Below are 27,973 nucleotides of genomic sequence, written 5' to 3'. Positions count from 1 at the left end.
TCAATTACAAGAATGACAATTGTGCATGTGCACAATTTTATTTTTTACTCTGTGCTTGTGCATTGTGGGATTTAAATGTATCCAAGTGGCTCGAGTGCTTTGACTCCCACGTCCCCCGTGGCTGATACGCACCTGATGCAATGACCTTATGAATCAGGAATATTTTGCAGTGTATAGTGACAAACAGGTGTTAAAGAAAGTACTCCGGTAGTTTTTGCTGATGTTTAGTGTTTTGAGAGAAAATAAAATCAAACGTGCCTTTTACCCCGGGGGCCTTTAGCCCCGTTGTACCCTACGTGTGACAACTGTTACCTATTATAAACTAAAACAATTGTAGTAAATCTAAGAGTTTTAGGGTGTTTTAGGTCATTTCCATGAGGTGGAATCCCTTAGAAGAAAGAAAACATCATTTGGATGAACTTTAACTTATGATCTGATAAGCATTATTTAATATAATACTAGTAGCAAGGTAATCTGGGCCCCCTGACTGTACATTGTTCTGGGCCCCTTCCCTTGAATCATTACCACCTTTCACCCCACTTGCTACGGTCCTGATAATACAGATAGTTATGATTGAAAATGGTTTGAAAAGAAAAACTTGCAGTTCCCTGTGGCTGTAAATGTAGAAACCCCCTTAGAGAATTCTTTGGAAGAATTTTCCGAAGAAGTACGCGCAGCTGCAGTAAGGGGTGGGGTGCAGTTCTAGGAGGGACCATATTTTAGACAATACACATCAACTACTTATATCCGTGTACCGCTGCTTGGATATACATAGTTTAATTCTCCGCTCTACAGGTTTCTAGAACACAAGACAGAACACGTTTGACTCAAGGTAAGCGTTCCATTTCTCATTTATATCTTTCCCGCGTCTTCTCTTATTTAAATTTTAACCGAAAAAAGAACATTCCAGACTGAAACGAACCACACAATTTTTTTTTCATCGTTTATCGGGACTAATCGGCATTTTGTTATCTTAAGTAATTAGTTTAGGCTAGAAATAATCGAAATTACACGCTGAGGGTAATTTTATTTACCCAGTGAATGTCCACATTGTTTCCTTCACATGGAGGATCTCGTGGCGTGTCGTAGACTGAATTTCGAAAGACTTCGCGTTTTTAAACGCGAGTGAGGCCCAGAGACAGTTCGAACTACTACAAAACTACTGGCACGTTCATATTAATTACGTTTAAACATGCCAACATTTTATTTAATCAGAAAATACTGGAAAAAACCCTCTTAAGTTGAAGAGATGACCTGGGAAAAAGTTGAGAAAAGTTGTCTTGCATAACGCGCGGGGAGGAGGAGGGTGATAAACAAGAAAAACCCCAAAGTACCGTTGAGTGTCGTCATATTCATAAAAGAAACTTTTTTTATTTTCAACTGCTTTGCCGATACAGTAAAGCAACATAAATAGCCCTTTAAGTATATATATATATATATATATATATATATATATATATATATATATATATATACTGTTTTATATATATATATATAAAACACAGAAAAGATAATATCCTTGAACTCTCCATCTAATAATGGCTTAACAGAACTCTTAGTATTTATCTCGTTATCTCATTCAGATGTGGTAAAAGCCCAGTTTCACCTTTCTCACAGTTTTAGGCTCTGTTTCTTGTTCCTGAGTATATGCCAACAGTTTATAAAGCTTATACATACTTAAAGGCCACTTTGTGGTCTTTCCACTGTACATAGCTTTGCCCTTAGACACTATTCCATGTGCTTTTGGTTTCTTAAAGTTGTTTGTAAAGGTTATTTGACTTTTTAACAATATGCAGTTAATTATTAGCCTCATTTAGGTCATATCAATAAACTTATTTATATTGTTCATGTATTTTTAACCTTCCAGGTATTAAAGCCAGTGGGTGTGGTGACCTGCCTTCATTTATGTATTTTTCCTTGCATTTTATTTTCAGAATCCAATGAAAAAAGCCATGGCTGTAGAAGGAGGAGCAAAATGTGTCAAATACCTGCTATTTTTCTTTAATTTCATCTTCTGGGTGAGTAGCGAGTGTAAAGTCTGTTTTTCACATCAGCCAGGGTATGTGCTTTAACTGCTGATCCATTTCTCACAGTTGTCATTGGCTTATTGCATGTTATTAACAGGCTTGATTGTGAAAGATTGATAAAACAAAAAAGGAACTCTTGGATAATGCTAACTCATCCAGACTCATGCTGCATCAAAACCACTGTGACTGACTTTGACTTGAAAAGTCAAAAACAACATTTTGTTTTATGTAGATCTTTTCTCTACTTCTCCAATTTAGTCTCATGTGGGGGGGAATGAGATTCCACTTGTGGTGATTCAGATAGCAAGGCCAAAAATTACGCAACAGGATGGATAATTTCCTGGCACTGTTGACGTCCAGATGATTAAGTGTACTGTTATTTAGTGCTAGCATATAGATCACATACATTGGGTCTTATGAAGGCCATATTTGTTAACATTTTCTCTCAGGTTTTACTTATGTTGAGCTGTCAAAGACGCACTATTGCCCATATACACTGCCTGGCCAAAAAAAAAAAAAAAAAAGTAGCGGTTTGGATTTAAATAAGCAGATACTTAAATGTCTATGATTGGATCATTATTGCAGTGATTAATATGTTTCAGCTGGCAACAATTCTTTTAATCCTAACTGATGCAGTGTGTAGCTTCTCATTTCTTAAAAACCATGTCGGAAGATGTATCCAGTGGTCGTGGAAAAGATGTTACTGTGTTTCAGAAGGGGCAAATTATTGGCCTGCATCAAGCAAAGAAAACAACTAAGGAGATTTCTGAAATCACTGGAATTGGGTTAAGAACTGTCCAACGCATTATTAAAACCTGGAAGGATAGTGGTGAACCGTCAGCTTCACAGAAGAGATGTGGTCGGAAAAAATCTTGAATGATCGTTATGGGAGATCACTAAAACGCTTGAAGTCACACCGTAAAAAACAACAGTAGAACTCACAGCTATGTTTAATAGTGAAAGTAAAAGCATTTCCACATGCACAATGTGACGAGACCTTGCAGGATTGGGACTAAACAACTGTGTGGCCACAAAAAAGCCACTTGTTAGTGAGGCTAATCGGAAAAATTAGCTAGGGAGCATAAAGATTGGACTGTGGAGCAATGGAAAATGGTCATGTGGTCTGATGAGTCCATATTTACCCTATTTCAAAGCGATGGGCGTGTCAGGATAAGAAGGGAGGCGCATGAAGCGATGATCCTTACTGTTCTTACCTACATCCTCAAAGTTTTGATAGTACCTAGGAACTTACAAATTTTATTTCTTTTTTTTTTTTCTTTTTTTACCATTCATGGGAGTTAAAGGGTGGGGGGGGGGGCCGAATGAGATTCCTCTTGTGGTGATTCAGATAGCAAGGCCAAAAATTACGCAACAGGATGGATCATTTCCTGACAATGTCAGTGTCCAGATGATTAAGTGTACTGTTATTTAGTGCTAGCATATAGATCACATACATTGGGTCTTATGAAGGCCATATTTGTTAACATTTTCTCTCAGGTTTTATTTATGTTGAGCAGTTGAAGATGCGTTATTGCCCGTATACACTGCCTGGCCAAGTAGCGGTTTGGATTTAAATAAGCAGATACTTAAGAGCCTATGATTGGATTATTATTGGAGTGATTAAAATGTTTCAGCTGGTAACAATTCTTTTAATCCTTACTGATGCAGTGTGTAGCTTCTTATTTCTTATAAACTATGTCGTGAGACGTGTCCTGTGGTCGTGGAAAAGATGTTACTGTGTTTCAGAATGGGCAAATTATTGGCCTGCATCAAGCAAAGAAAACAACTAAGGAGATTGCTGAAATCACTGGAATTGGGTTAAGAAGAGTGGTGAACCGTCAGCTTCGCAGAAGAGATGTAGTCTGAAAAAAATCTTGAATGAACGCTTGTAGTCACATCTTAAAAAATCCACAGTAGAACAAATGGCTATGTTTAATAGTAAAATTAAGAGCATTTCCACATGAACAATGTGACGAGAACTTACAGGGTTGGGACTAAACAGCTGTGTGGCCACAAGAAAGCCACTTGTTAGTGAGGCTAAACAGAAAAAAAGACTTCAATTTGCTAGGGAGCATAAAGATTGGACTGTGGAGCAATGGAAAAAGGTAATGTGGTCTGATGAGTCCAGATTTACCCTATTCCAAAGCGATGGGTGCATCAGGGTAACAAGGGAAGCGCATGAAGCAATGCACCCATCATGCATAGTGCCCACTGTACAAGCCTCTGGAGGCAGTGTTATGATCTGGGGTTGCTTCAATTCATCAGGTCTAGGCTCAGCAACGTTATGCGGCAATAAAATGAAGTCTGCTGACTACTTGAATAAACTGAAGGTTATCCCATCAGTGGATTTGTTTTCTTCCCTGACGGCACGGGCATATTCCAGGATGACAGTGCCGAGATTCATCGGGTTCAAATTATGAAAGATTGGTTCAGGGAGCATGAAGAATCATTTTCACGCATGAATTGGCTACCACAGAGTCCTGACCTTAACCCAATTGCAAGTCTTTGGGATGTGCTGGAGAAAACTTTACGGAGTGGTTCGACTCTCCCATCATCAATACAAGATCTTGGCCAAAAATTAATGCAACTTGGGATGAAAATAAATTTTGCGATGTTGCATAATGTTGTTGAAAAAACTCCGTAATCGGAGTTAAGGCAGTCCAACGAAATATTAGAGTTTGTAATTTTTTTTTTTTTTTTTTTTTTTTTTTTTTTTTTTAACCAGGCAGTGTATAGTAGAGCGTGTTTACACTTTCTAAACCACAAAGTTGGTGCAAAACACTTAAAATTAACTTAAAGTTTATTAGAAACTTAACTAAACTTAAACGCACAATGTTATAACTCAGTAAAGTTGGATTTCAAGTCACATTTAAATTATTGTGTTCCAGTTTTATAATCTAGGCTACACTCTAATCTATGGGGGTATGTACATTTGGTCACCAAGTGTTTTTACTGATCGGATAGCTATCTGATCATAAAAAGACCAAGTGTAAATGTAAACCTCAAGAGGTGGTTTGAGATGCATTCCATTCAAAACTCGGTTAAGTGTAAATACGTCTGGTTGTTCAAGCCATATATGTAAACTTAACTCTGCCCAAACAGCGCTATGCTAGCATAGGGAAAATGTGAAACATAACAGCAGCTACCGAATATTTGCATAGGGCTTGTGTTGCGCAGTTAAGAATTACAAAGAAAGGAACGGATGCACGTTGTTGGAGAGACAACTTTTTTCTTAATTTATTTGATGCAGATTGCTAAACACTGACAATGGGCCTCATTCATGAAACATGTGCAGAACAAGTTTTTGTGTAAATCGTTCATAAACACGTTCTGACAAATTCTTGAATTTATGAAAGTTTTCGTATTTTCGAAACTTTAGTTGGTACGAACAAAATGTACACCTGCTCTTGACCATGTGTAAATCGTGCGTTAGACATCCGGACGTGTTGTGAATTTTCAGACAAACTGCCATGATGTGAAATTAAATAAGTAATGAAAATATTAACTAATAATAATTAAATGAAAGTAATTAACCTTAAAAAATATATAAATTAGTAAAAAACAAAAAGGGAAAAAAAAGCTTTTTTTTAATGTGGCCAAGTGTAAATAGAATGTGCTTATTCAATCGGATGATTATCTGATCAGTAAAAATGCATGTAGTGACCCAAGTGCAAATACCCCTAAAGGTATTAATCACATTGTAAATCGGGTAAAAATAGCAGATGCAGGAAGTTAATTTTGTTGTAAACTCCCGAGTTGTTGGTTGACGTTGAGAACTAGAATGGTTTTTACGTAGCTGTATTTTATTAGCTGACTAATAAAGATTTCATTTTTGGTCGTGGAAATGTTACACTTTATCATAGCAAGTTAGATTGCTCAACTAAAGCACTATCTCTGCTTTCTCCACACATCTGGCATGTTCTGGTGGTGTTGACATTGTTGGGTGTAGCGTTTCCCAGTGTTAGCTTGCTCACCACATACACAATTGTAACTTGAGCCTTTACTGGTATGTTTCCTGAAAAAAACAAAACCTCTTGCTTCTACAAATCTCAACAGTTACCAGGCTAATGTGAATGTATTTCATAAGCTCAGCTTAGGTTCATAGTGCTAATGGCTGTTTACTTGTATAGGCTAACATCTTGTTTCTCTCATATACTGTGGTGAGAGTGTGGTCAAGTTTTCACACATTTGCAACTTTAAATATGCTTCCTTTGGCAACATGATCTTTGTTGCGGTTAAATCTTGTTCAACATAGAAATTCACATCTGTAATGTTAGAAAGTGTGAGATCTGATGTATTTCAATCACAAATTTTCAACCTTTTAGCCTATTTTAGAGATTAAACAATATCAGTGAACATACTTTGAACCATTCCTTTTTAACTGTTGAAATTTTAATGCAATTATTTAATCTTGTAAATTCATGTTGGATGCATTTTCTCATACCCCAACTACAATCCAGACATTCATACATGAACAACTCCATTGTTTTGGAGAATTACAGCTATTTTAGTTTTGCGCCAACATAATTCTTTTGACTTGGGAAAAGTAAAAGTAATACAGGACCAGGTTTGCACAGATGATTTGATTAGTAAAATTTCATTTCTCTCATGGATATTTCTTACTGAAAGAGAGAGAGAGAGAGAAATTGTAAAGTTCAGCCACAGTCATATGGTTGATGTCATATTTATGACAGCATCATGTGACTTCTCCATGTGACTGTTAACATGTTTTTGTGACACATTCACTGATGTAATGCTAAAGCCTAGCAGGAATATTAACTGATAATAAATGTTTAAACCACACTATATTTACCTCATCATGTGCTCCTTTATGCTATAAGACACTCCTGGCATGTCAAGCTCGTACAGTGGGGCAAAAAAAATCATTACAGTGAAAAAAAAGTCTTTTATTCTCTTTTATAATTTTAAAGGAATATTCTGGGTTCAATACAAGTTAAAGGTGAAGCGTGTAATTCTGCACCACCAAACGGAATTTCAAAAATAAACGTTTTTTTTTTTTTCTCAAAACAGCTTTCTTGATCAAAAAAAAGATAGTCCCACCTCCAACTTATAATAATTTATAATTATAATAATAATAATAATAATTATATTTATCACACATTATACATTTGCACATATACAGTGAAATTCTTTTTTTTTCACATATCCCAGCTAAGCTGGGGTCAGAGTGCCGGTCAGCCATGATGCAGCGCCCCGGAGCAGATAGGGTCAAGGGCCCAACAGTGGCATTTTGGCAGTGCTGGGGCTTGGATGCCACTGTTGGGCCCTTATGCCATTGGTCAATTCTGTGTTGTTGTGTCTTATGAGACTCAAAACAAATGGAGGAATTTTCATAGCGACACACAGTGTTTACAGTTTTCGAGAAAATTAACAAAGTTCTTAGTTTTCATGGAAAAGGAGGAAGCGAGAGATGGCGAGATCCAACTCAAAAGAAGCTTTATTTCCCACACTTTCACAGACTCCAAAATCACACTTTTCAGTGTACACACTCAATAATGCTTTTCAGCACAACAGAAATATTACACGCTGGAACACTCTGCTCCGTGCAGCTCTCTCCCCCTCACTGGTGTCTGGCTCGCTCTTAAAAGCCCATTTCCACTCTTACTGCAATGACAAACAGCTGTTAGACAATCACTGCCAGGTGATGATCCTGACCGTTCTCATCTCCTGATCTTGCTCTCCATTCACAAACTGTCGCTCAACCACGCCTCAACTACCACATACACCCATCAACCAACTCAGGCCGGGGAGCCATCTGGCCTGCCCAGTACCCCCCCCCAACCCCATTTCTGGAGAGAAAGTCTGCGACAGCCATCTGCGCCCCCGGTCTGTGGACGACCTCAAACTAAGGCTGAACAGCCAGATACCAAAGGGTCATCTGCGCATTGGTATCCTTCATGTGATGGAGCCACTGGAGCGGGGCGTGGTCCGAACAGAGTGTGAAAGCCCGTCCCAGGAGGTAGTACCGAAGGGTGAGGACCACGCACTTGATGGCCAGACAATCCTTCTCAACGGTGCTGTACTTCGCCTCTCTTGCCGAAAGCTTACGGCTGATGTACAGCTCCGTGCACTCCTCCCCCTCGACCACCTGGGACAACACGGCTCCCAACCCCCTGTCCGACACGTCAGCCTATACAACAAAAGGGAGAGAAAAATCAGGAGCATGTAACAGCCCACTGCAAACTCAGCTTTCACCTGCATAAAAGCCTGTTGGCATGGCTCTGACCACTCGCACACCTCCGGCCCAAGCTCCTCCTCCTCCGGTACCACCATTACCAAGGCCACAGGAACCACTTCTCTCCACGGTTTTAAGAGGTTGAGATGGTAAATTTGCCTTGCTTCGCCCCATCCGTTCGTTTAACCTCATAATCGACTTCCCAGAATTGCAGTGTGACCTCAAATGGCCCTTGCCACTTTGCAAGTAATTTAGAGCTTGATGTGGGTAGTAATACAAGGACTTTATCTCCCTGTGTAAATTCCCGTAGCCGAGCTCCTGTTATACAGCCGGGTCTGACGTTCTTGAGCCTGTAGCAAATTCTCCTGTGATAGCTGCCCCAATGTGTGGCGTTTTGCTCTCAGGTCAAGAATGTATTGAATTTCGTTTTTGCTGTTTGAAGGTCCCTCCTCCCAGTTTTTCCTAACGACATCTAAGACACCGCGAGGCTTACACCCATACAATAATTCAAATGGGGAAAACCCCGTGGAGGCTTATGGGACCTCTCGAACTGCGAATAACAGGGGTTCAAGCCACTTATCCCAATTCCGAGCATCTTGGTGCACGAACTTACGAATCATGTTTTGCGGGTGGTAGACGCTTGTCTGAATTGATTTAATGGCCAATAATTTGTACAGCTCGTGTAGTGTACGTGACATAAAAGTAGTGCCTTGATCAGTGAGAATTTTTTTCGGAATCCCCACTCGGTAGATCATTTTGAAGAGTGCCTCCGCAACACTACGTGCTGAGATGTTGCGCAAAGGCTTTCCCCCTCCCTTACGTCATCCTGACGTGGAGCTGATGTAGATGGCACGGGCTCTGCCTCCCCAGCCAGCACATCACAAATCCCACACTGAGATGCTCTGTTACAGGACCCATCTGCACAAATTTCCCTTAAGAGTGGAAAACGCTGACCAATTCGTGCCCAAAATTAGCAGATAGGTCAGGTGCGAACTAACTGCAGCCTCGACACGATGCTTTTGTCCCCGAAATTGAATTGTCATGGTCACTACAGAATAATCATGGCTATCCCCATGCACACACCTTACCTTCACCTTGTGACTAACACCCAAAGCCACATCTTGAACCAGGCATTGATGGATGGAGGTTTGGCTGCAACCTGAATCCACCAAGGCCTGGTATGTACTCCCCTTAATACTCACGGGTATGCGGTACATCCCAGGTTAATTGGGGGCAGCCTGCGGCGCGTCTGGGACCAATGTGCCCAACTCCATCAGCGGGCACTGGTCCCGGAAATGCCCAGGCTACCCACAGCCCCAACAGATCGGCCCAGGCTCCGTGCCCGTGACAGGTTCACCACCCTGGGAGTGAGAGTGGAGAGGAGCAGGGGAAACCGGCGGGTATCCCCAGAGTCGAGGAGCCGGTATGTGAGGGGCTCCTCCCCGTTTCTGGGGAGGAGGAACAGGACGGAAAGCAGGGGGCGGTGGGGAGACGAGGAAATGAGAGCGAGAGAGAAAGAGAGAGAGAGAAGGATCTCGGGGCTTGCCGGCTCCCGAATGCGCCCCCATGTGGTCCTCTGCCAGCTGGATGGCCGTTTGGAGCAACGCCGGACGGTGGCACTGGACCCATTTCACCGTCCCTCTCGGAAGTCGAGCGATGAACTGCTCGATGTCGCGTTGCTCAGCAAGCAACCACCTACGGCAGGCGTCCCAGAGCTGTTGGGCGAAGGCAAACGGGAGGCCGTGCTCGCCAATGGTCATAGAGTGGAAGCACTGCCGCTGCTGCTCGGGTGTCCAGCCGACCCGTTGCAGGATGGCTTTTCTCAAGTCGGCGTACACCAGGAGGTTCTCCGCTGGTAATTTTATTAAATTATAAGCTTCACATTTCTCGTTTTAAACCCAAATCCAAAAATTGGCCTCAGTGTAACCTTGATTTTCTTTTTTTTTTTTTTTTTTTTTTTAAGAAAAGGAGGGACAAGTTGAAATAATTTTTTGTGGTAATCAACATTATTAATTTTATCAGCATAACCATTTGAGTAAAAGGTTGATAAATGTATGTGAATCTCAGTATTTGCTATGTGCCCCTTTGCTGTTTGCTTTTTCAAAAAATTATGCTGATATTATAATTTTTAATGAAAATCTTTGTATTAGGGCTGGAAAATTTAACTTGTTAATTTCTGAGATTTAATAGTTGACTGTTTCACAATTAATGCAGAATCCGTTTTTCCACTTCCTGTGGCTAAAATTGGCATATATAAATTTCCAGGAGGTACACGCTCAACTCAGCCGCACATTCTAGCACAGAAACTGATTATGTGGAGCAGTGCGTGCTTATTCATTGCGTGCAATGCAGTTTCCAGATATAATAAACAAGGGAGTGGATTTACTGTATGGATAATGGAGACTTAACCGGCAAGCGGTGAGCCAGGTGTGGGAGAGATACGGGCAAGCTGCCGTATCTCTTCGCATCACCTGAAAATGCTCACCCACTGACATCTTAACCAGTCAAATGCGAAACAGACTGTGCAAACTGAATGGCAGCCAGAGAAAATAATAGTTTTGAGATTTTAAACTTCAGCAAATTAACCTTCAGAATTTACTTTGCTTTATATCTGTTTGTACAGTGCTTATAACGCATTGGCAATGTACAATTAAGTTTCTCTTGCCAATAAAGCTTGAAATGAATTAGGATCAAATTTGATCCTATTATTTTAAAAAAGTCCACTGGATAACACCAGGAGATTTTGCCCAACTTTAAATTACAGCATGTCCACTAATTTTTGGCATATATTATGCATATATTTTTATCAAAGATTTTTATCAGTAAAAATGTGTCTTAATGAACTCTGTCTGCAAAAAAAACGAACATTTTAATGTACATATTAAAATCATAAAAATTAATGTCACCAATTTCTTTGTGACAAAGTATAATGTAAATATATTTATGATTATATTTGTGGTTGTTTTAATGTAGCATGATTAATCTTACAATTCATTAGTTAAAATAAAAATGTAATCGATTCACAGCCCTACTTTGTATTAAATTATGAAAGAGTGCAAAATGGAAGCATTTTCACTTGTTGATTCAGAGTTTTGCAATCTACTGTATCTTCTCCACTTAAAAAAAACAAGAGGAAACAAAGGGAGGATGAATCCTGCTTTCCTTTGCAGAGTGAAATATGCTCTTTTGTTTTTTTTTTCCGTGTTTGTAGGTACCTGCTGCCACTAATTATTCCCTAAAATATTTACACTGGTGTTCCAGAAGCTCTGGTGTAGTCATAAAAGTAGATCAGGTCTGTCGGCTGGCAAGCGCTTGTGACGTCCATATGTACATACTGCATGTATACAGCCAAAAATAAGCCTAGTTATTACTGAAGAGCCTACACTTAGCTCAGCTGTGGACTTGCTTTTCACTCCTACTTTATAGGAGACATTTCAACAGTATGTTATTTCAGTGTCAATGGTAATGCATAACTAATTTGCTCAAGCTTTACATAGGATTATAACCAGACTTTGAGAGCCAGTGTTTTTGAGTGTATTAAAAGATTTGGACCACTACAAACAATTTCATGTCTGATATCTTAATTTAATTTAAGCAAAAGTTGAGCAACCTTTACAGAATAAATGCCTTAATCAAGAGTATAATGTGGTAGTATAAAGATGGGTAGAGGAGATATTAGTATAGGCATTCTCTTTAATGTTGAATAAAGGGATTTTAATAACCAAAAAACAATGGCACATTATTTGGTACAGTGGTATATTTGAACAAATTTCACCATTGCTATAAAAAAAAAAAAAAACCTATAATCTGCTCTAGAATAATTTTTTTTAAAGAAAATACAAATTGCTGTGGAAAGTATGTAGAAGTATTTAATAGATGGTCTTCTGCTGTTGTAGCCCATCCACCTCAAGCTTCGGTGGGTTGTGCATTCTGAGATGCTATTCTGCTCACTACAATTGTATAGAGTAGTTATCTGAGTTACCATAGCCTTTCTGTCAGCTCGTGCCAGTCTGGCTAATTTCTGTTGACCTCTCATCAACGAGGTGTTTCCGTCTGCAGAACTGCCGCTCACTGGATGTTTTTTTGTTTTTGGCAGAATGAGTGCCTTAATCAAGAAATACTCAAACCAGCCCGTCTGGCACCAACAAGCATGCCACGGTTGAAATCGCTGTGATCACATTTTTTTCCCCATTCTGATGGTTGATGTGAACGTTAACTGAAGGTCCTGGCCTGTATCTGCATGATGTTATGTATTCCACTGCTGCCACATGATTGGCTGATTAGATAATCGCATGAATAAATAGATGTACAGGTGTACCTAATAAAGTGCTCAGTGAGTGTGTGTGTGTGTGTGTGTGTGTGTGTATATATATATATATATATATATATAATGAAACACGTGAGCACTTTGAACATTGTAAGCTCCTGCATGTTTGTCGTGGCTCTGATATGCAGGCCAGTTTAAATGAGATGTTATATAATTAAAAAATTCAGAATATTGGCCGATTTATTGGCCTTTGGCCAATTATCACTAACTTTTAATATTAGTTTATGTTTCTGTGTGGATGAGGATCTCTGTATTATTAAAATGTTAGTTTGGCAGTTATTATTGCCTGTTGTCTGCTCACTGTAAAGTTTCCTTGATGGTGCAGTAGACTGAAAACTATAACAGTCTTTAGAGTCATGTGGATTGGCTGTTTTGTATCAAACTGATTTTCCTACTTTCTGTCTCTCTTTTGTCTAGCTGTGTGGCCTGGCCTTAACAGTTCTGGGAATAGTGGCTTACGTTCATATCCGCAACACAGCGGTCGCCAATATATCTACTAGTCCTGCCGTATGGCTCATTGTGGTGGGAGTCATCATCTTCTTCATTGCCTTCTTTGGCTGCTGTGGAGCCTGGAAGGAGAATTACTGCATGGTCACAACGGTAAGCATGTGGAACAGAAAAATTTGATTTATAGATTTCTAGTACATATCATTTTGAGTTTCAGTACATGTCATGAGTATTTATCTTTGCAGGAAACCAAGTTAATATGAACTAGTGATTGGACCATTTTGCACCTATTTAAAGGAAATGGTCTATTGCAGGGGTCGGCAACCTTTTTGACATGGAGTGCCATTTTTTTTATTTTCCTGGTCAATGACTTATATGAAGTTTTTCGCACCTGCATTCCAATTTGCATCTTGATGTAATCCTTCCTCATGATCACACAGCGTGTTTTCATCAGCTGAATGGGAGGATAAACGCTATTAAAATGTGACGAGATTCGCGCTGCACGTGCAAGCCATTTGCGCATCACTAGCCGATCAACTGTTTAGCCCTTTTCAGTGAATCGCACCTGCAAAATCCTAAAACTTTATTTCCAGGTTTAATTTATATTTTGAATAGATTTTTGAACCCCACGATGTGGCTTTGTTTTCCTTTTAATCGTTTAATGTAATTTTGACAGTGACCATGGTTTACCTGTATGCGGGGTTGGAAATCTCAAGGATTAATAGTAGTGTTTTCCTTATTACATCATGTGTTGTTCTGAAAGCAAAAAGAAACAAATGAAACACAGAATGTAGGCTGTCATCCATGCAGCCTGACCGAAGCAAAGTGGGTGCGTTTACTCGCGCGGTTAACCGAAAGTCAAGCGTTGCAGGCTCGTGATGCGTAAATGGTTTGCACGCGCTGCACGAGTCTGTTGGGTATACTGCAGTCTCCTCACATTTTAACTTTTTGTTTAGCCTCCCATCGTGATCATGAGGAAGGATTACATCAAGAAGATGTAGATTGGAATGCAGGTGCGGAATTTATATAGATAATATAGTCTGCTCCTCTCTCGCCATTGCTGGTGTGCTAGTGATTACCCCTCCGCGTGCCAGCATTGGTTGCCAACCCCTGGTCTACTGGTTATGATTGCACCAGCCGGTCTTATTTAAATTGGAACGTAAAGTTCATACTAGTGGCTACTAGTATTTAGTCTAATTAACTCCGTACTTCCGGGCTCAATACAAGTTCAGCGCAATCGACAGCATTTGTGGCGTAATGTTGATTTATTACTTCAAATTTTGATTGGTCCCTTCTTTTCTTTAAAAGAAAAAAAAAAAACTAAAATCTGGGTACAGTGAGGCACTTACAATGGAAGTGAATGGGCCCAATCCGTAAACATTAAAATATTCACTGTTTCAAAAGTATTGCCGCATGATGTAAACAATAAAAGTGTTAACGTGATTTTAGTGTGATAAAATCACTTACTAACATTTTCGGTGTAAAGTAATATCCAATTATATGCTAATCCAAATTTATATTCAATCTTTGTTTCCATAATGACGTAACGCCATAATCCTGCAAAAATTATGATTTAAAGAATGTCACAGCTCAAATAATACGTTTTAACAGAAGAATTAATGTAAGAGATTTAATAAAATAAGCTTCACATTTCTGCCTTTTTAAACCCTCCAAAAATTGTCCCCATTCACTTCCATGTGCCTCACTGTGACCCAGATCTTTGTTTTTTTTTTTAAAGAAAAGGAGGGACGAGTCGAAATGAATGTTTACAGTAATCAAAATTATGACACAAATGCAGTTGATTGAGCTTAACTTTTATTGAACCCGGAATATTCCTTGCATTTGGTTGTACTAATTGTTCTTACTGCAAGGCTGCCCTCATAGATCATAAGCACTCTGTAAACTAATGCTTATTCTTTTAGTGTGATGTGTACCTGTATTAATCCAATAAGCAGCCTTCAAATGGGTAAACAGGAAGTATTATTGAAAGTTGTGCAGTTGGTTGTAACAAGTTGAAACTGAAATGCATATGAAGTTAATATAATGACACAAGTCTAGTGAAACCTCTCGCACTACTCTAGATAAAGAGGATTGGTTCATTCTATACTCTGTGCTGTCCCCTTTTTTATTTTGCATGGAGCCAATGTGACACATTGTCAATTAAATGCACTGTTTATACATGGGCATTTTATTTTAATTACAGTTTAGCTGTCCAACACACTAAAATGTAGTAGTGCTCAAGTTGTAACCTAGTACCAATTACGCTACACTTGTGCATGGTGAAACCAGACATTAGTGCTGTGTACAAACCTCAGTATTTTTGTTTGTACATTGGCTGCAGTAAAGCTGCAGCATGTCAGTGTTTGCGCTGTTGACACGGTCAAGTCCAACAGGTTTAACCAGATTCATGGTTACACTAATCTTTTTGATGAATACAAAATATGTACCTGCACATTTGACTAAAACGAAGAACAAACAGCAAAGATGAAATTGTGACTCAGAATGTGCAATTAAACGTCAATTAAAAGTTGGTGCAGCAGCTACCAGCTGTAAACAAACTAACTGTAGTGTTTAAACGTTTAGTTCAAATTGAACTGCCTCCTTTTACTCACACTCATGTTGTTCAAAAGCTGCAATACTTTCTTTCTTTCTTTGGACGATAAAAGGAGATGATGGGCAGACTGTTATGTTATGGACTGACAGCCTCATACATTAATTTTCTTTGTATAGAAAAATGCAATGACTGTAAATGATTACTGAGACTTAAACATCTACTTTTGTGTTTGGAACAACATAAAGGGTTGACTAAATGATGACAGGTGAATAAAGATGAACTATCCTTTTAAAACTTAAGATGCTATTCCTTGTTATGTCTTTCTGTACCTTTTGTCACTTCTCATCTCTTTGTTTCTTCCTAGTTTGCTGTTATTCTCTCCATCATCATCATCTGTGAAATTGCAGGTGCCATTGCTGCATATATCTTTCGTGGGAAAGTGAGTTTGCCTCTCATCTGCACTCTATTGGTTTTAACCTGTTTCCCAGTAACATTTGTCTCATGATTATCTCTGTGTTCTTTAGCTGAGTGGTGTGTTGGACCAGGGCTTCAAAGAAGCGATTGCAGGATACAACACTTCAAAAGAGGCCCAGAAAGCCCTTGATAGTTTGCAACAAGAGGTTGGTCAACCACTAACAGTGGCTAAATAAGGCTGTTTACACTTGGTATTAACATCTGTTTTTGGACATACGTTTGAAATGGGACAACTCAAAATACAGGTGTAAACTGGGTTCGAAACATTTTAAGATTTGTCCACTTCAGCTACACTCGGAGGTGCACGTTGCACTTGTTGTGTCCGAATGGGCTCCAACATCAGCGAAGGACCACTCACTCACTTGTCAATCAAGAACTGTGATAAAATAATGGTTTTAACCTTTACGGCTATGTGCAGGTTAACTAACTGTCTAATTGGAAATTTTAAAAAGCACATTAATTTACATGAACAAGTCTTACCGGAACGAATTCAATATGGCTGATGTCAACATGCAGCAACATGGATTATGTGAATATACATATCCAAAGCTCATTTAATACAGGTACTACAATAAAATATCTGAGAATTCTGCTTGAAATTTAACGTGTGATTAGATTAAAATTCAAGTATTTTTTTCACCCTTTCTTTTACTTTTTTGCATTTGTCATCATGCAGTATGATTCAGACTGATTCTGATTTTGTGACTGCATAGATCTCTCACTACATAAAAGTGGTCACAGGAAACCACATTTCACTACCAGGTGTAAACGGTGATCAGGGCTAAGAGGGAAACCTGGTCACTTTTCGTATTCTAATGCCAGGAAGCTTATATAGTAACAGATAATGGCCATTTTAATATGCACATGATATTTTGTCTGAAACATCTCACCAGCCTTGTTTTTGCAGTGCAGTTGTTGATGTTAAACTGACATCCTACTTCCTCTTGTGTTGTCAAAGAGCTAAATGTCTTGCCCTTCAGTTTACACCATGTGCTGTACTTCCTACTGACTCTGGCACTGTCTATATCTGATATTAACAGTCTTGGGTCATCTGATCACTCAAACCACAGTTGGTGGTAGTTAGAAACCCATGTAGCTTTATTTAACCTCCTGAGACCAGAGCGTGACTGCTGTGTGCATTTTCCATTTCCCTTTTTGATTTGTAACTAGTAGCACCTAATAAACATGCAAAACAAAATCCACATATGTGGTCAGCAGGACTAAGTTTTAAATAATACCAAGCTATAGAAAGTCAGATTATAAAAGTTATTATAAAAGTTATTTATTATGTTTCCGGGAGTGTTGGTCATTCATGTTTTTGAGACGTTACAGACATTACATCAGAAATTAGCATAATGCTGATTAAACGTAATGTCCAGCATCATCCAATCACTGTCAGCCATGTAAAATTAAAATGATACATTATAAATTCTGAATCTAAGTACGGATTACCATTGTCCCATGTTTGCCAAACATGTTGAGTGGTCCAAACATCAGCTGCAGCCTGAAACTGAACTTTTGATAGGAAGTTTGGATTGAATGCACTTCAATGCTGCATAGAGAGTTATAGGATGCTCCCTTTTTAGTGAACGACTTAACCTCCAGTGTGCTGTCTGTCTGCACTGGTCTCAGAACAGTTTGAAATGCACCTCATTTTCATCCTAACTCCATGTAAAGCCTCTGAAAGCAAAAATGTTCAGCTTTTGGATGAACTCATTGATTCTCAATGTGATAATGCACAGTAAATGTAGGATTTCTAAGGAAAAAGTGCACTAAAGTACACATTAGTGTACATTGTGTTTATCAGCGCGGCATTTTGCAATAAATCACTCATTTTAAAAATAGCATATCGGATGAAACTAGAGACTCAAACAGGTTTAAGTGTAAAAAACTTAATGAGGTTTCTTACCAGATGTAGTTTGTTGCCGTTTCTCCCAAAGACAAACTCTGCTGTGGTCGGTGCCATGTTGTTTGGTCACATGACTCCTTACATGGAACGTTTAACCCTTTACTGACAGCACAGAGTCTCCTGAACTGAGATCAGTCCGTTTAAATGAATTTAAATTATGCGCTGCGTCTAGCGAAGCCAAAATACAACCACGCATGTGTACGCTGGGGTCGCAAGAGATTAATCGGTGTGGCTCAAATTCAAGGAGGCCAGTTAAATAAGAAATGAGGTTGAATTTGTGGTCTCTCTCACTCTCTTTTCTAGCTTAAGTGCTGTGGAGCAAACTCATCTGATGATTGGGTGAACTTCAGCGCAAGCCGCAATTCAGTCCCAGACTCCTGCTGTAAAAACATGACTGATAATTGTGGTAAAGGAGCTATCCATGATACCAACAAAATCTACACCAATGTAAGAAACTCCATGTATAGGAAATCACAGTGGTTATCTGACAGCTCTGTACTTTGGCATTTTAAAAGCAAGTCTACAAAAATTGGGGAAAATGTTTTTGTTGTTGTTTAAATTCTTTAATCTGTTTTTGATTATTTCAGATTGTTTATTGAATGGGTGTGTAGGATGCACAAGAATTAGATGTACTGATGTATTTTGTGTTATATAGGGATGTCAGCCTGCTTTGGAGACCCTTCTGAATAAGAGTATGTTGTGGATTGCTGTAGGAGCTCTGGTCATTGCATTCATTCAAGTGAGACTCTTTAAGATTTTCAAAATTCAAGATGTTTTTTCCCTGTTACATGCCCTTGATCATACAGTCATCAATTCAAACTCCCCTCTCTCTCCCTGTCTCTCTCTATATATGCCAACAAATACATTAATGTCTTATTGTTCTGTTTGTAGATCACAGGCATTGTGTTGGCCTGCATTCTGATGAGAGCCATTCGCAGTGGCTATGAAGTCATGTGAGCACATTGAATCACAGCACTTCTCCCAGCCAGATCTGGGCAACGGGACCAACCTGTCACTTAAACTTTTTAAATTCTGTTTTACAAACGTCCTTTTTTTTTTTTTCCTTCTTTACTGTACAAGTTGACAATACTCTTGGGAGTGGAATATCTGTGCCATATTTCTATGACTTATTGAGGAGACTAGTCTCCAGTTGTTGCGTTGTTCAAATATTTCGGGTTCAATATAAGTTAAGCTCAGTTGACAGCATTTGTAGCATAACATTAAATACCACAAAATGTATTTTGACTTGCCCCTAAAACCCTAAAATGACAAAAAAGAACAATTTAAACAACTTAACACAAATGAGTTTTAACAGAATATTTAATGTTAGTGCTTTTATAAAATTATAAGCTCCACATTTCTGCCTTTAGACCCTCCAAAAAGTTGAGAATTTTTTGTGCTATTCAATATTATTGCCACAAATGCTGTCAATTGAGCTTAACACTTGTACTGAACCCAGAATATTCCTTTAAGTACTATTAGTATTCTTTCTTTAGTCTTTGTTTTAGACTTGCTCTTTATCCTTTACCGCCATGTTGACCACATTTTACTTGGGGTCAGTGAATAACAGATATGGCAAATGTAATAAATTAATAGAATGTTAATGTCATAGAAAGAACCAATAAAATGTTCCAAACAAGTTCGTCCTTATTTTTTACTTTTGAGTATAAGCTTATCAGTAAACATGATTACTAATTTGTGTATTACACACTGTGCTACAGTGCTTGATAAATCAATTCTGTTTGATGAAAGATGCAATCAGAGAACATTAATTCAGAAGTCTTTTAATAGAAGTCAGTTCAGATCTTGTCATACTGCATTGCCTATTGTTTCACAGAACACAAGTAAACACCGAACCAAACAGAATTGTATATTTATATAAAATATCTCAACATTGCAGCACAATTGGCAACTTAAAAAGAAAACGGCACATATTGCACCATGTTTGCGCCAGTGTTCATGAATAAAAAGGCACCTGTTAAAGGCTGCATAAGATGATTATTTCAGGACATTTTCTTAAATGTCTCTTACCTCAAGTTACATGTACCTAAGCATTAACCTAACTACAATGTTTTGACCAAACAGCCCTGTGCACAGCGACCAATTTCTTTTTTTGATATAACAAGGTGCAGTGTTCTTGTGTAGTTTTAAGTACTAAAAAATAAATAAATGTAATTAAAGCGTGTATATGCTGCATAATAGAATTTAGTGTAACAATATAATTACGAATACACCATATTTGCAGTATCTCTATATAGGCTATGTAAACGTCTTTCCAGTTATCAAAATCTTAGATCTTAGTAACTGGGGTGCTTTAGATATTTTAAACCTCTCAAGACAGACTGTTTCTCCCACTACTACCCAAGAAAAATGAATGAGATGGAAGATGGTGCTTGTCTTTCAGTCAGTGCAGAGTATAAACAGTTTCAGAGTTCCCACAGTCAAAAAATTGTTGCGCACAGCTTTGATATTGTACTTCTTAAAGCTAAAATGGGAATAAACATGAATGGCCAAAGCAACTATTGCTAGTAGAATAATGTCTTACATTTTTCCAAATGAATGTGTCACAAGATAAGACCAATGAGTTGGTTTGCATATGGCACATATAACATTATATCATATGTTGTTATTATAGCCTTTCACAGTATAAATGCGATTTTCTTTTTAGTATGTGTGTCACTAATCAGGAAAAATTGAAAGGTTCCACAAATTCCAGGATCCTGATGCCATCTTTTCACAATAATATCCCCCTATATGTTCACCACTCAAAGCAAACAAAATTGGATACATATCCAAACAAGTCTAAAGCACGACAGCCCCTTTATAAAAATATTTGCTGCAGAAACTGAAATATTCACAACGAAATATAACACATTACTAAGCAAAATGACTCGATGATAAAGCTTTGGTCTTATGGTGTGCTGCTTGGATCTAAACATGAGAGTATGTTTGTTCCCACATCATTTTGCCCTTAGGTGGGGTTTTCATTATTTTCGGTCACTGCAATCAAGGGAAAGAAGTCATGTGGCTCTCCGAGGTCAGTGATGTGGGTGTTTGGGGTAGTTTACGGTGAGCAGTACCATACAGTGCAGATAGAGGGAGGTCTCAGACTCTGAGGAAGGATACAGAATGTCACAATATGCAACACAGAATAACTGTCATGCCAATAGTGCAACAAAATGACTTTCACAAAATGGGGTTTCTTCCATTAGTCTATATTTCTTTAAAGGAAATAATAATAATGTAATAATAATTCCTTAATTTCTAAACAACAAACCCTTAAAGGGGTAGTTCACCCAAAACAATTACAATTCTCTCATCATTTACTCACCCTCTTGGCATCCCAGATGTGCAGAACACAAACAAAGATATTTAGAAGAATATCTCAGCTCTGTAGGTCCATACAATGTAAGTGAATGGTGGCCAGAACTTTGAATGTCCAAAAATCACATAAAGGCAGCATAAAAGTAATCCAATCGACTCCAGTGGTTAAATCCATATCTTCAGAGATAGAAGTGAGGGTGAGAATCAGATCAATATTTAAGTCCTTTTTAGCTGTAAATCTCCACTTTCACTTCCACATTCTTCTTCTTTTGTTTTTGGTGATTCGCATTCTTTGCGCATATCACCACCTACTGGGCAGGGAGGAGAATCTATAGTAAAAAAGGACTTAAAGGTGCTGTAAGCGATTTTTTTCATGGAAAGGTATGCAAAAAAATTCCTACTCCTTGAAAAATATTAATTAAGTGTCATGAGATATCTCACCGGTCTCTGTAACAGCACTAGACTACACACAAATAAAAATGTGTCCACGGACAATGATGCTTTCGACCTGTCAATCATTTTGCGTATTCTCATAGTATTGTAGTTGTATTGAATTATTGAGGCTTACTGCAATTTTTAAGCCGTGTTGTTCATAACAGTCGTTTGTTGAGGGTGCTATTTTGCTGCTGTTGTTTTAAACAATCGTTTCTGCACGATGTCAGTTTCAATAAAGCTCATTTGTTATCTTTGGAGTGTGGGGTTTTGGAAAGAGGGGGTGTGGCTAATTCAACGGCTCAGTCTCGTGGAAGTAGAACGGCTGAAATCGCTTACAGCAGCTTTAAATATTGATCTGTTTCTCACCCACACCTATCATATCGCTTCTGAAATGTATTTAAACACTGGAGTCATGTGGGTTATTTTTATGCAGCCTTTATGTGCTTTTTGGACCTTCAAAGTTCTGGTCACCATTCACTTGCATTGTATGGACCTACAAAGCTGAGATATTCTTCTATAAATCCTTGTTTGTGTTCAGCAGAAGAAAGAAAGTCATATACATCTGGGATGGCATGAGGGTGAGTAAATTATGAGAGATTTTTTTTTTGTTTGTTTAACTATTCCTTTAATTAACCATTTAAAATATGGTAAAATTCTTCATTTTAGCATAATTCAGAGCATATGAAAAGATAACTAGCTTAGTACTTAATGAATACTGTGCAGTATATAGTGTATACTGCCTAAAAGTTAAACAGTATGCTACAATGTTGTCACATGATCTCATCACTTTGCATGTAAGTGGTGTCCAGTTATCATCTTGGAAATGAAACGGTTATGTTGCACTTTAATTACATTTTGTGTAAAATAACTTTTGGCTGTTCAATCAAATAATAACTTTAAATTTTCTGATAAAATCACAAAAATGTCACAGCTCTCATTACTTACGGTTTAGTCATCACACTGGAAATCATGTGCATTGTGGGGTACAGTATTTTGTGCAGTGTATTCTGCTGTATACTGCACATTTTGGCAAATGTAGTTGGTCATTTGGGTATTAAATGCATAAAGAAAATTCCCACACTATGCACAACACTGCAGAAATAGTAAGAGTAGTATGTTAGTATGCTATTTTGAACATAGCCTTGATCTCATGGCCCACATACCTTTGAGATGTGTTGAGAACTGCAACCACTGTGTGAGCCATTCCCGGCACTGTCCCGGACTCAGACGGTCTGTATTCAGCCCTCTCGCATAACATGCCTGGAAGACATGTTGTATACATGAGACAACATCCCCCATAAAACACTAAATAAAAGGACGCTACAAGATCGTAATTGGCAAAAGAAGGGTGCTATGGAAGTGACCTCTGACCTCTCTGAGCTCTACATCATTTAACTGGTGCAAGCCTAATCGAACAATGGCACGGTCAAGCTGCATGAGTTCTAAGGCGTGTCTATTCAAGCGTCGACTAATCAAGAAAGCTGGGAGGCGTGGTGTCAGGAAGAGCAATGGACAGAGTTGTCTCTGAAAACAAAAAATAATAAAGCAAAGACTGAGCTTCAAACTTTAAAGATTTAAAAGGAATAGTTAATCCACAAATTCTGTCATTATTTACTCACCCTTATGTCCTTCCAAATGCGTATGCTGTTATTTTTTTCATGGAACACAAACATTTCAGTGGAACACAAAAGGAGAAATTTAGGACACAGATCATTGTAAGTTCTACAACAGCTTTTTTTAAGGAACTACAGAGCCCCTTAGAGGACAGGAGGGGAATTCTTTATCTGAAATAGCTTAGCAGTAGTTTGCATTCCTTTGCAATAAATGTACCAAGGTTTTACTATAGTAACCATATTTTAACCTTGATATTAGTAGTAAAACCATAGTAATAATATAGGAAAACGAAAACTATGCTAATAAAATTCATTATTGTGTGGTTATTATGGTTTTAAAAAAACATAGTAACCACAAGAATTACCATGGTAAACTATAGTAAAACCTTGCTTATAGTATACTGTATTAAAACCATGGTTTTCAACAAAACAAAAAACATGGTTACTACAATATTACTATAGAAAAATTATTGTTACTACAGTCTACAATATTACTGTATTTTTTGTTGTTGTTGTCCTTTTTGGACTTTGACAGCCATCGTCACTGTGATCTGTCATTGTAACGGAAAAGAGAAGTGTATACATTCTGCAAAATTTCTCCTTTTGTATTCCTCTGTAAATATAGCATATGTAATAATAATTAAAAAAACAATTAAATAATAATAATAATAATAATAATACAAATAAACTTAACAAGTAAAAATAGTTTAATAATCATAAAAAAGTAAAGCCCATATGTGCTTGGAACAACATAAGGATTAGTAAATAATTACAGAATATTCCTTTAGGGTGAACTATTCCTAGAAAGTATAGTTAGTAATTATGCAACTTGCTGGCCATTTGTACAAGTGCAACATTAAAAAACTACAAATGAGAACATTAAAATGTATACGGCCTGTTTTAGATATACAGGAAATACCAACAAAACATTCAGGACAAATGGGAGCTCACCATCTGATCTGCATACATTCTCCTCACACCTAAGGGAGGTCCAGAGAACAATGTTCTCACTGCATGGACATCAGACACCACAGGATGAACACCACTTCGAACCTGCAGACACACACATATACTCAAAGACTAACTCCAAAGGTGAATAAAAAAACTGGCTAAAACATTCTGGCTATTTCACACATACAGTACATAACACCATAAAACATGTTGATGGTAAAGTTGAGCCCAGGCTACCTTACTACAGAGCTCCATAAGGTGGCTTTTAAGTCGGCTATCTTGGACAGAAGTTGCTGTCCTCTCCAGTCCTTTGACTATAGCCCAGTGGTGGTGTGCCCTCTGAGTATGATAGACTCCCTGAAACTCCACAAGCTGCTGTGGGGTCCAGAAGTGCCGGATCAGGAGTTGGCGAGGATAGAGGTACCTGGTGATAGAGGGTGAAGTTTAAACAACAAAGAGGTAAAACACTTAATGATTGTGAAAAGGAACTAACTGTTTATTCAGCAGTGGAACACACTGAATACTCACATTAAGATAAAGACCAAATAGTTGGCAAAAGGAGGTATTGATATGATGACCAAGGGAATTGCTTTGATCATGTCCCTGCGGAACTGAAAGCCACAGACACTTAATATGTTCGTAAAAGCAACCTAACATGTCTCATAAACTTATGCAACTCACCTGCCTGAGTTTCTCCATCTCATGATAAGGCAGTGTCAGGTGGTCTTTGTTATCGGTGAGCATTCGGGTCTTGATTCTTCTCACTTCTTGAGCGTCTTGAAACAACAGCCGAAACCCTTCACACAAAAACAATGTGTCAAAATTAAATCACATTTGCACCAGGACATTTGACTCTTTGAGTGTGCAAACTGTTTAATGGGGTAGTTCAACCAGACATTACAAATCTGTCATCAAGATGTTCCAAACTTGTGTAACTTTCTTTCTTCCATGGAACACAAACGGAGATGTCTGGCAGAATGACAGCCTCAGTCACTATTCACTTTCATTGTATGGAAAAAATATGCAATAAAATTGAATGGTGACTGACGCTAATATACAGCCTAACATCTCTTTTGTGTTCCACGGAAGAAAGAACATCATATGTGTTTGGAACAACATGAGGCGATGACAGATAACTCATTTTTAGATGAACTATTCTTTTGAACCCAGGGACTACGGAAGTGTCATTTTTTCTGTGTTAAAATCACTGATATATACTGTATATAAGTGGTTAAAATACTTTCTATTTAGTATTCCATAGTCATTCATATGTTCATTTTCTCGCAAACTGTAAACACTACACGATGAAAATTGCTCTGTTGGTTTTGAGTGACCCGCGAAGACCTGCCCCAGCAACGTTCCTCAACCAATGGTGTGAGTTCGGGGGCGGGCTACCTGACTGTTTGACCAATGGCCGACGGGGGGCGTATTCAGAAAGCTGTTTTGAAAACAAAGTTTATATTTGCAATTCCGTTTGGTGGCGCAGAAATTACATACTCAGCTTTAAGGTTAAAAAATGTTCACTTCTCTTCTCTCACCTCTCATAAAGGTGTGATAGAGAACATAAAAGCGAGGAAAGCGCCGCTGCAGGAATCGTTCATACTTCTCATTGGCCCACTTGAGTCTGGACACGATGCTTCGACCAATCCCATGCCTTGCTTGTGAAGGTGAATAGTGCCTAACAAACCACAAACTGATAGATAGATAGATAGATAGATAGATAGATAATGGATGGATGGATGGATAGATAGATAGATAATGAATGGATGGATGGATGGATGGATGGATGATGGATAGATAATGGATGGATGGATGGATAGATAATGGATGGATGGATGGATGGATGGATAGATAGATGGATGATGGATGGATGGATAGATAATGGATGGATGGATGGATGGATAGATAAATAGATAATGGATGGATAGATAGATAGATAATGGATGGATGGATGGATAGATGATGGATGGATAGATGATGGATAGATAGATAGATAGATAGATAATGGATGGATGGATAGATAATGGATGGATGGATGGATAGATAGATAGATAGATAGACAGGACAAATTTAATATGTGTATGTGACAATTAAAATACTTATAAATAAAAATGCCACAGTAGTGCAGGGCATGTAGTACAGTACTTCCTATTAAGTCCGATACAATAAAATAATATTTGATATGGCCAAGAACAATAAATAATATCATTTTATGTGGAATCACCAGCAAGATCAATGATAAAACATAGACATCAGTCGCTTTTTATAACGACATGTCATCTTGGATATAAGACTATGGTATACAGTCACCGCCTTTAACATGATCGCTTATTTTAGACTATATATGTATAGTACCTTGATTGTCTGGACGCCAGACTAGGTGTGCTGAGACATGCTTTGACCCCGACAGGTCGTATTCCATACAGTACGACCACTGAAACCCCGCGGCATACCCCTGTACAGGACACCGCCATCTTGGACTGAGAGGTTGACAGTTCGGCGTGGGCGTGTCTTGAAAAAAATGCAACGCGGGCTCTGCGCTGTGATTGGCTGCTCTAATAACCGGGTGTTTTGTATGTAATGCGCACGCACTCCAGTTTCGTGCCGCCAGATTACCGTAGAACTTGAGTGAATGTTGGAATGAACGTAAAACAGTACTGGATACTGTTCACGGCTATATGATACATACATACATACATACATATATATATATATATATATATATATATATATATATATATATATATGATACATACAGAAATGGTTAGGTTACTATGATAGTATGCTATTCCAGTTTCAGTCTGCATTGTATGTGATCGATGAGCAGAAAAAGCGTTTACAAGGCCGGCCCCAAAAGTAAAATGTGTATCTTGTTTCAGTTACAGAGATATCTTATATCTTTATTTGGGGTCCAAGCACCGAAGGTGCAGGAACCCTATTGTGTTTGTTCCGATTTTCTTCTTATAATTTTTTTCTGCCCTAAAAGTGTCCGGGCGTCAGAGACCGTAAATCGTAGAGATTCCAAATTTGACTGGATGGTTCCAACCCCCCCCAAAACTCAGGCGTACAGACACACATTCTTCAGACACTAGGTGGCGCTATTGCGAACAAAACAAACAAAAATCACAAAAGAAACAACATTATTTTTTCCTCTGATTCTTGCGTCATGCCGAAGAGTTTTACCCCCTGACAGAATTTTGCTCCGCCCCTTCTTTTTCCTGCTATTTTGGATTGTTTGAAAAAATTTCAAAACGAACTCGTCATAGGGCATTTGACCGATCGGAACCAAACCAGTGGAGAAAGATTCAGCAAAGTCCCAATATGAAAAGTTATCAAAGGAATTTTGAAATTCTGATTTATCGTCAAACGGTACGGCAAAACGTTCGTAGTTGGTGTGTCCATTTTACTAAAACGGTTATAACTTTTGAATTGAGATATTATCACCAAATTTGGCAAACCTATGTATGGGCTCATGCTGAGGTCACACAAAAATATTGCACACCTTTGCCTCTTGGTGGTGCTATAATAATAAAAAAAAACTAAAAATGGCACTAACAATGGAACTGTTGGTCCGATCAACTTGAAATTTAGCATGCAGTGTCTTTGTCCAAGGTGCCATCAAGGTCTATAAGCACAGTCGCATATCTTTAAAACCATTGCCGCCATCGACCAATCATGTTTCAGCAGCTTTTATATAGGGTTAAATAAGGCCGATC

General features: G+C 38.4%; 2 protein-coding genes across 3 annotated transcripts; one reads left to right on the top strand and one right to left on the bottom strand.

Moving 5' to 3' along the window:
• The first annotated feature begins 667 nt into the window (after nucleotides 1-667).
• LOC127420456 (CD63 antigen-like) lies at nucleotides 668-19,573 on the top strand. Its single transcript, XM_051662765.1, has 8 exons — nucleotides 668-832; nucleotides 1,935-2,018; nucleotides 12,968-13,150; nucleotides 15,916-15,990; nucleotides 16,076-16,171; nucleotides 18,238-18,381; nucleotides 18,590-18,673; nucleotides 18,826-19,573. Exons 2-8 carry the CDS (start codon nucleotides 1,941-1,943, stop codon nucleotides 18,889-18,891), a joined length of 726 nt encoding a protein of 241 aa, XP_051518725.1. The 5' UTR covers nucleotides 668-832; nucleotides 1,935-1,940; the 3' UTR covers nucleotides 18,892-19,573.
• LOC127420453 (LETM1 domain-containing protein 1-like) lies at nucleotides 18,984-26,745 on the bottom strand. 2 transcript variants are annotated; one of them, XM_051662758.1, is made up of 9 exons: nucleotides 26,613-26,745; nucleotides 25,796-25,950; nucleotides 24,939-25,054; nucleotides 24,786-24,868; nucleotides 24,495-24,681; nucleotides 24,258-24,359; nucleotides 23,065-23,217; nucleotides 22,857-22,953; nucleotides 18,984-21,046 (listed from the first exon to the last, which is right to left on the bottom strand). In XM_051662758.1, exons 1-9 carry the CDS (start codon nucleotides 26,729-26,731, stop codon nucleotides 20,973-20,975), a joined length of 1,086 nt encoding a protein of 361 aa, XP_051518718.1. In that variant the 5' UTR covers nucleotides 26,732-26,745; the 3' UTR covers nucleotides 18,984-20,972. The 2 variants fall into 2 exon arrangements, with proteins under 2 accessions (XP_051518718.1, XP_051518719.1); XM_051662759.1 differs by lacking the exon at nucleotides 25,796-25,950 and having other exon boundaries at nucleotides 26,613-26,730.
• Between the last annotated feature and the right edge of the window lie 1,228 nt (nucleotides 26,746-27,973).

Source organism: Myxocyprinus asiaticus, chromosome 29, assembly GCF_019703515.2.
Source record: "Myxocyprinus asiaticus isolate MX2 ecotype Aquarium Trade chromosome 29, UBuf_Myxa_2, whole genome shotgun sequence".
Taxonomy (NCBI): Eukaryota; Metazoa; Chordata; class Actinopteri; order Cypriniformes; family Catostomidae; genus Myxocyprinus; species Myxocyprinus asiaticus.
The sequence above is the reverse complement of the archived record's forward strand: the minus strand, read 5'-3'. Positions and strand labels throughout refer to the sequence as shown.